A 9,485-nucleotide genomic window follows, 5' to 3' on the forward strand; every position below is an offset into this window, starting at 1 on the left:
CCTAATTTGAACAGTGTCAATACCAACTATCTTACAGGGGGAATTGCTCCCCATAAGCACAATTTCACCTTCAACTGAACTAAACATGGAGAACTATCCATGTTAGGACACATATGGTAGGAACACCCTAAATATAGGATCCACTCAGACGTAAGCTTAGACCTTTCAGTTGTAGACACCAATAACAAATCATCTCCTTTGTCCTCGACAGCACTAGTATCGGCTATATCAACCTTTTCCTTCCCTTTCTCGTCGCTTTCAATGGCCCTATTATATTTATTCTGAAGTTATAACTTCCTCAACACACCACCTTTGTTGCTCTCTCAAAAATAAGAAAAAGCAATACTGGAACTAATAAATAAATATGTTAATGGAAAAAGCGACGCTAGAAATAATCAACCAAAGCTTAGAAGGCACAACATCACAATTGATATCACGTTCGAACTTTATAAAAATTAGGGGACATCTTGTTCGGCCTCTTGCCCCATTTTTTTTTTGAACTTTTTCAAAATTTATTGATTTCGAACAACCCTCAATTTCCAAACCAATTAAACCCACCCATACTCGAAGGTATCACCATTGCAACATATTTGACCCACATTTTCAAGCACCCATGACATTTAAATGTCAACAATCAACCATCGATATATTGCATCATTCTCCTTCGACTTCACAACTAGCACCAATTTCCTCAATGCTTTGCCTTCTACTACATCGAACCCACCAATTGATGTACCAACCACACCCACTCATTCCATGCTCACTCATTCAAAGACAAACCTCAAACCTAAACAAGTTCATGTGGCCATACATCCTTCACCTACTTATATTCCTTGCACATTCAAACAAGCCCATCAACAATTGTTAAACCACAATACAAATTGAATATGATGCTTTAGTTAAAAATCGAACGTGGGACTTGGTACCTTTTGATCCTTCAAAGAATATGGTAGACTATAGTTGGTTTTTTGTATTAAACATCATTCTGATGGTTCCATTGATAGATGCAAAGTTTGTCTAGCTGTTAAAGGCTTCACCAGATGACTCGAGTTAGATTATCAATTTACATTTTGCCAAAAATGCCTTCTTCTTACAGGGTCAGCTTTAAGAAGAAGTCTACATATGATAACCTCCTGACTTTGAGGCATTTGTATCCAACACATGGTTATAAGTTTGATAAAGCTATTTATGGCCCGAAATAGGCACTTGTGCTTAGCATATTGAATTAACGAATTATCTTCTCACTCATGGGTTTATAACGATACAATCTGATTCCTTTCTTTTCATATTACATAACTCTGGATTTAGTAAATATGGCCTTGTTTATGTGGATGATATTATAGTCACCGTTAATCAAGCACAAGAAGTTCGTTCTTTCATTTGCACTCTCTTCTCAAATCTCCTTTAAAGATCTTGGTCCGTTACACTATTTTCTTGGTGTGGCGGTTGTTTTAGGTGTTGATGGTATTTTCTCTCTCAGCATAAATGTATCATGGATTTGTTGCAGGGATGTTGATATAATATATTGTAAAGGTGTGCCTACCCCCGCGACTTCTACAGTGGACTTCTCATCCTCTTTTGAAGATAACTTTGTTGATGCTTCTCTCTATAAACGTAGAATTGGAATCCTTCATTACATGTCTTTCACTCAGTCCGACATCTCATTCGCAGTCAACAAGTTATCTCAATTCATGCATTTGCCAACCAATCACTGGCGTGCAACCAAACGTCTTTTGCGTTATCTTCAACACACATCTAATTTTGAGAAGATAACCACAAACTCATTGCATATTCTGATTCTGATTGGATTGGCGAACCCATTGATCAAACCTCTACCACTAGCTCCATAATCTACCTTGGTAACACTTATTTCTTGGTAATCCAAGAAGTAAAGGTCTGTGTCTCGGTCATCAACTGAATCTGTTCTATTTTTTATTTTACTTTTTTTCATTTTGATTTTCTATTTCCAATATAAAAAATGATTAAACTTGCAAAGGTTAAAAAGAAATCTGATAACTTGCAATCATTCAAAAATCCACCTCTACAGAGAGTTAACAAAACCCAGCAAATTGGACCTACCTTCTGAACTCAAAACGCATCAGAGGTCAGCAATATAATACCTATAAAATCAATGAAGAAAGAGAGGGAACATTAACACTATTTTCATCACAAACAGCAATATTTTCTATTTTCAAAAAAAGAACAGAAAAAAATACAAAGCACAGGTATGGGGTTTGCCGGAGACTGTTGCCGATTAGGAAGTCGTCTTCCTCTTTTGTGCAAGCCACTTACAAAAACCATACTCCAAAGCCTCTTTCATCCATGCATGCCTACAATTCTGAATTGCTTGTGATATGGTTAGCCAACTTCTTATACGAGTGCTTTGCTCCGGCCATGAATTTAATTCCTCCTTTACCAACAAAGCAAACATTGCTGCTTTACATAATCCTTCAGGACTGAATTCATCTTCATGAGTTTTGCTCTTAAAATTATAATCTCCTACGAAATCCTGAATAAAAAAAAAAATAAATCAATCAAAAGCCCAGGCAACAATCTTAAATTCTAATCCTATGAAGTATTGAACCCCCAAAACATACAACATTCAAGTACCAAAGACGAAAATATAAATATAAATAAAAACATTCAACTAGCCTTACTTTCATAAGCTACTTGAGTTGGACTAAAAAAGACTCCAAATTCGGCTGAGTAGAGCTCGAGCAGCTTGAGCTATCGAATGAGTCAAATTCAACTATTCTAGTGCTTGATGGAGTAGTTCATGAGACTAGTCAAGTTTTTTGTTTATTTTAATATATATTCTATTTTTAGTTAGTGTTAAAAAGTTTTCAATTTGAATTCGAGCTCTTGTACAAATAATCAAGCTTGAATTTAAGCATGGGAAATCAAGCTTATCTTTTATTGTGCATGTAACCAAGCAGGCTCGATAAGTAGAATCTTTATTTTGAATCAAGAACGAGCTTTAAAAATGAAACTCGAGCATAACTTTGAGCCTCAAATTTTGAATCAAGTTTGAGCTCGAACTTCTTACAACTTGAACTCAATTCAGCTTTGATTACACTGTCGTATCACAACCTTAGATTAAACAGTAAGTAAACAGTTACTGAAGTATAAGAAGTCAAACAAGAAATAGCATGTCGTATTGGAAAACCTAATATTGACAGACACGGCGCCTAGCGCACATAATAAATTAGGTATGGAAGAAACTTTAATTCAATGCTAATTTCTTCCGCATTCCTATTTCCTGAAGTCTTTGATGTATTCTATTATGTTACTCAAATTCAGCTGAGTGTGAGATACGAATATATGCCTAACATAAGTGTTTTAATTTTTTTTTCAAGTTTTTCAACTACCCATACATCACACAAAAACTTCAAAAGAATGAAAAGCTGGAATAACATAGCCATGCACATTTGGGACTTGGTTCTTGTTAAAAAAAATGTTTTGGAAACATTTGAATGTTACTGTCATATTTGTGTTACTTTTTCGAGTATCTTAGTAATCTTTTTGTGTCATGTTAGTACCATGTTGTATATGATATTGCTAGGTCTATAGTTTTCTCTTCCCATCCCCACTCTAAACTCCTCCCTTTCCCTAGTTAGCACTTAGTGTAGTAAAAATAATAAATCACTAAAGGACTAATTTGAGGTAAATATTCCCACCATTGTCATTTACACATTGATAATATTAGACACAACACGAAAATAATAACTAAAACACTACATGACATGGATACACGGACATATCAAATCTATATGATATGAATAATGAATTATCAAAGAATCATAATTTATACAAATATAAAATACTTTAAATAATAAATCACTGAAGGAACACAACACAGGTTGTCATCGACATATTTAACTTTCTAAATTGCACATTTAGCTAGTATGCCATTCTACCAATCAGGGAATTGGGATCCCCAGTAATCTTACTCAATAAGGTTGATGAGATAACTAATTCAATGATATGCAGAGATTTATGCTAAAAACTTCAAAGCATAAAGAAATGAATTAAAATTAGAAAAATGTTATAGTTTTCACAATCTTAAAAAGATGTGAAGGAAATGCATAAATAGAACCAAGAAAATAAAATATCTACCAATAAATCTCCTCGGACTCCAGCTTCTTCAATTGCTTCCCTCACTGCAGCCTCTTCGACAGTTTCATCATTCTCCCAACCTCCCTAAAATCAGAGAGCAAAAATTCCATAAGATAATATTTTATTAAGTCCTCTTTCTTTGAAGATGTAGAGAACAAGAAATCACAGAAACCAAACACTTAATTTAACTCCATTTAGGTTAACTATCTCCTTTATACATCTATCATGTTTTTCAATGGCAAGGAGACCTATGTTGCTCATACTCTTCACTTTTCTTTTAAGTCCTTTTGCCTAACTGTTGAGCATGGTGCATATCTCAACATGGTATGAGGATATGATTTATCAAATACATGGAATTTTTTTTAAGAAAAAAAGGTTGAGCATAACTGTCTTCAGAACTCAAACCCGAGTCAGATTAACATAGACGGTCAGGAAGTAAAGCCACAAAAATTCCTACAGTATATGCTGAACAAAACACAACTTTGTACCTTAGGAAACAAAAGACCTGGTCCGCTAGTTGAGTTGATCATCAATACTTCAACCACATTTTCAGAATTTTCATGGTGTGACTCATCTAAACATCTATACCTAAATGGAATACACCTGCCAGAAGAGAAGAACAAATTCTTAGTACATGGAGCTGAGCCTAGTCAAGAACAAGATTTTTGCAAACGTCAAAAAGGACACGAATTGTTCCCATCACATTAAGAATGAAACAATTTAATCTCTATCCAAAAGAGCAAGCAAAGAAGGGGACAAAAAAACACAGATTGAAGACTTAAAACAGCCAAGTCACAACATCATCACCAAAATCTGAGAAAAATAAGACAAACAGTGAGGAGTACCGTTAAGCAGCATCTTCAATAGGTTGTCTTATTAAGACTCAAGGCTGTCCTATCCCTAGGTCAATTTATTTTTCAGGTAATTCCACCAAAACCTACCCATGGGCCCGGTCGGGTTGGACCACAGCTTGGAACCTTTTTTTCTCTCTTGTTCAAGTCCATTTTGGTCTCGTCTAGTCGAAAAGCTCGAATTATCATTCATTATAATATTAAAAAATATAAAATATAAATAAAAGAATTATTATTAAATAATATTTTGGGATGGGCTGAGCTGAACTGAACCAGCCCAAATTACAAATACCTTATCCAAGGGCATAGGCAGATATAGTTCCACCATAAAACTCTGGACAACTTTCACTGTCATAGTCGCATAGATTAAGCTGTTTGATCAACCAATAGCAAAGACGAGCTACGAAAATTTTTCTCCAAGACCATTCATAACTGTTCATAGTTCCTCTCTTTCACTTTTCTTCCCCCTTTTTTTTTTTTCCTTCATATTGTTGGAGAAACCAATAAAAACTCTTTAAACGATAATATAAATGCTTGCCTACAGACAAAATAACAGTTCCCTTCTTCCTCATGTAGTTTTTGAGAAATCAATGGGACTCTTTAAAACACCATTTTAAAGTTAAAAAAGACTGCCACTCATATACAGATAGAAAATGGAACATAAAAAAACATAAACACCAAAAAAGTAAAATATATCCACTTTCCATGTTCGTGCTGAGAAAGTAATAAACCATTTAAACCTCAATGGACCATTCATATAAACAGAAGGCAATAAGTACCTGTTTTCCACCTTAATCCAGAAAATGTGAAAAAGCAATTCAAGGCTTGAAAATTACATAAATGTAAACAGAAACGGATGGGCATCACACACACACAAACACTCATATATATGTATTTATATATAAATCATTTGCTATTTTCATGTAAGTAATTTACTTGACAAGGCATTTCAACTGTAAAATACACTATTCATAATTTCATATACCAACATAATCAATGTATAGATACTATATACAGCCAAAAAGAAACATACCCATTTGCCAACTCCATCCTAGGATGGCTATCTAAACCATTCAGAACTTGAAATAAAACATAATATTTTCCATAAAAAAGAAGCAAAAAAACATTTTTACCTTAAAATGCATCATTCATAAGCACCAGATACAAAGTAAGAAACAAATTATTTTTCTATCTTGATCCTAATAATGTAATAAACCACTCAAACTATAAATACTACACCATTCAAGCAGATAAAAACAACCGTAATTTAATTAATGAAAATTCCGAAAAACTGACATGAACTTATGTTTTCCAAATCTAACTTACATTAAAAATGTATAGAAATAATTAGAATAAAAACATACCCAGCGACAAGCCGATAGCCGTTCTCGTACCTTTGCTGAAGCCGACCTGTACGGGCCACTAAATCCGACATAATATTATGAAAAATCTCAAAAAAAAAGAAGAAGAGGAAAATCCTCAAAAATATCAAATTCTCCAAACTTCAACAAAGGCAATCTTTCTTATTCAGACGCCTCGTTGGATTGATGTTTTTTGGATTTACAAAAATGCTCATGCTTGTACCAGGTTCATCCATTGCTGTTAGCACTGGATTTAACAGTGACGATCAGTGCCACGAAACATCAGCCAGTGGCTGCGATTTTCTCGTATTTTTTAATTTTAATTTTGATTTTTTTTCCTTTTTTTGAGGTGTAATTGTGATAATCATGAAAAAGAAACTCTTAGCCTTGGGAAAAAGGAGAGACAAGAAGGCCGCCCGAGGTGAAGCGCTAAGAACGGATCAGACGATTGGCGATCAAACTCACGTGAGTGAGATAGTCACAAGTGCACCTCCGGGCTACCCGCCCCGTCCGAAATTCGGAGGATCTGAAAAATATTTTTTAAAATTTAAATTTAATTATAAAAAGATATAAAATACCAATTAAAAAAATATTTTTTAATGATAAAATGAATTTTTTGGACGAGTCGGATCAACATAAAAACAAGTTTGGATTTAATTTTTTTTACAATTTATAATTACATTTCAATTGGAAAATAAATAAATTTATATAAGATGGACTTGAATAAATTCTAAGTGTAATTAGATTAATAAAAATCTTAAAAGAAAAGTGAGGTTGAGAAAACACCATACTCTAACTAAGTGATTTAGGTTTTAAAAAATAATTTAAACATTAAACCACTTATGGCGTAAGAGAGAGTGCGAAAGTGACACTTGTGGAGCTCCTCTTTTTCATTTTAAATTACTTTTAGTTTTTATTTAATTTTTACTCTTTTTAATTTTTAAATTTATTTTATTTATCAAATCACTTCAAAATGAATAAAAAATTAATATACATGGAAAAGTTAAATAAATATTATGTCCTAAAATATAGTCATTTATTATGAAAAAAGTAAATAAAGATTATCTATGAGGTATGTGGTAATTGTTCATTTCATTCCTTAATTATGAGGTTGTGACTTCAATTTTTACCTATAAGAATGGAGTACATTATATGATCCGCCGTTTATCTCTTTAAAGAACACCGATTTTACATTAAGTATTAAATGTCGTAACCATTTTTTTTTAGAAAAACGGGTATCAACTTGGAGAAAAACGAGAATGGGAGTCGCCACCAATCTTTTTAGGTGTGATTGGATCACCTTGTAAAAGTGGTTGTTTTTAATAAATGGTTTGATTTATTTAAACAATAATTTTGGTCCACGTAAATCAAGAAAATAGGTTCGGGAGTCGGTTACGCACAAAGAAGGATTAGCACCCTCGTAACGCCCAAAAATTGGTACCTAGTTGATTAATTAGTGTCTTAGTGTCGAAAATTAAAAATTTGAAAGACTTTGAAATACGACCCCTCTTTAAAAAATGCTCAAATGTTAAAGACCTTCTCGTCTCAAAATATAAAATGTCATATCCAGTAAGTTAGGACACGACATCTTGAATTTTCGAGAGTGAGCTCGCCTCTTAAAGTTTGCGTATTTTAACTTATTAAAAGCGTATTCGTTTGTTTAGAGTAAACGAGAGAAATTGAAACCCAGTGAGTTAGGGCACGTTTTCTCGAATTCTCAAACACCGAATATTGCCTTTATTTTCGAAGAATCTTATTTCGAGGTAACAAAATGTTATACCCGGTAAGTTAGGGCACAACACCTCGTATCTCCAAGAATAAACATTTTTCAAAACTCGTATCGCGATTTAAAAGAGTATTCCGTTATTTAGGTTAAAGGAGAAAAATCGAAACCCAGTAAGTTAGGGCACGATTGTCTCGAATTACCAAATAAGGAATATTACTTTTATGAAAGAAATTTTATTGGGTTGGATAAAACCTAAATTCGTAATGAAACGAGATAATAAAGAATACATAACAGATAAAAATTGATGGGCATAACAAAATAAACATAAACGCGAATGCGAATGATAACAATAAAAACAAAGGTAAAATATGTGCATCAAACGAATAAGAAAATGAAAAAATAAATGAGCTAAAAATATACGAAATTAAAAGAACTAGTGGTAAATGAATAAACATTATGCAAAACTATTTAAGAAGTGATAGTAATAATAATATTAATGGTAATAATGCAAGGAATAAAATCTTTTAAGTTTGAAATGATGTGGAAGATACATAAATGAATAATATGCAATAAATAAGGAATAAAAATGAGATAATTTAAAGAGTAATAGGTAAAGATAATACACTGATATAATAGTGATAATAATAACATAGTAATAATAGTATTGATAGTAATAAAAATAATATATTAAATAATAGTAATAAAATAGTGCTAATAGTCATAATAGTGATAATAATAATAGCATGATAAACATAAGAATAATAATGATGTTAATACCTAAACATAAATATAGATATAATACCTAAAATATAGTAGTGATGAAAATATAAATACATAAGAAATATAGACAGATGAATGATAGGAAAATAAACATAGAAAATAATAATAATCATAATACAATAGTAATAGTAATCACAAAAATAATGATAATAATAATAATAATATTAAAGTAAAGTAAATAATAATACTATATATAAATATATATATACATATGTAATAGAAATACACACGATATAATAATAATAATAATAATAATAATAAAAACAATAATACATATATATATGTAAAAAAATAATAGTAGTAAGAAATAAAAAATAATAGAAGTAACAATAATGATAGTAATAATATAAATAACTATGGAGAGGGTATATATAATATAATAATAATATAAATAATAATATATACATGAGAAATAATGATAATAATAATATAAATAACAGTAAAAATAATAAAATGAAAAAAAATAAAACAAAGCTCTCAACTCTCTTTCCCCATTCCGGCCATGGTCCGATCAGTACCCAGGCGCCGTCCGCCGTCTTCGTCGCAGTCGCCGGCCACCGTGCGTGGTGGCCGAAATTAAAAAAGGTATTATTTTTTTTGTTTTTTTTATATTTTTATGTCTAAATATATGTATACTATTTTTGAAAAAAA

At 31.9% G+C, this 9,485-nt stretch overlaps 1 protein-coding gene across 2 annotated transcripts; it reads right to left on the bottom strand.

Annotated features, from left to right (window-relative positions):
• Window positions 1-1,997: 1,997 nt before the first annotated feature.
• LOC107897024 (nudix hydrolase 16, mitochondrial) lies at window positions 1,998-6,826 on the bottom strand. 2 transcript variants are annotated; one of them, XM_041114537.1, is made up of 5 exons: window positions 6,332-6,826; window positions 4,605-4,719; window positions 4,117-4,200; window positions 2,217-2,509; window positions 1,998-2,120 (listed from the first exon to the last, which is right to left on the bottom strand). In XM_041114537.1, exons 1-4 carry the CDS (start codon window positions 6,400-6,402, stop codon window positions 2,255-2,257), a joined length of 525 nt encoding a protein of 174 aa, XP_040970471.1. In that variant the 5' UTR covers window positions 6,403-6,826; the 3' UTR covers window positions 1,998-2,120; window positions 2,217-2,254. The 2 variants fall into 2 exon arrangements, with proteins under 2 accessions (XP_040970471.1, XP_016677842.1); XM_016822353.2 differs by having other exon boundaries at window positions 1,998-2,509.
• Window positions 6,827-9,485: the final 2,659 nt, after the last annotated feature.

This window comes from Gossypium hirsutum, chromosome A05 (genome assembly GCF_007990345.1).
Source record: "Gossypium hirsutum isolate 1008001.06 chromosome A05, Gossypium_hirsutum_v2.1, whole genome shotgun sequence".
NCBI classification, from domain to species: Eukaryota; Viridiplantae; Streptophyta; class Magnoliopsida; order Malvales; family Malvaceae; genus Gossypium; species Gossypium hirsutum.

Bases quoted from the DNA above. Each gene is read 5' to 3' on its own strand.
- LOC107897024 (XM_041114537.1), bottom strand. From the start codon at position 6,402: ATGTCGGATTTAGTGGCCCGTACAGGTCGGCTTCAGCAAAGGTACGAG. The intron at 4,720-6,331 runs GTATGTTTTTAT...CTCTTCTGGCAG, and splicing joins GGCTATCGGCTTGTCGCTGG to GTGTATTCCATTTAGGTATA. The intron at 4,201-4,604 runs GTACAAAGTTGT...CTCTGATTTTAG, and splicing joins CAGGTCTTTTGTTTCCTAAG to GGAGGTTGGGAGAATGATGA.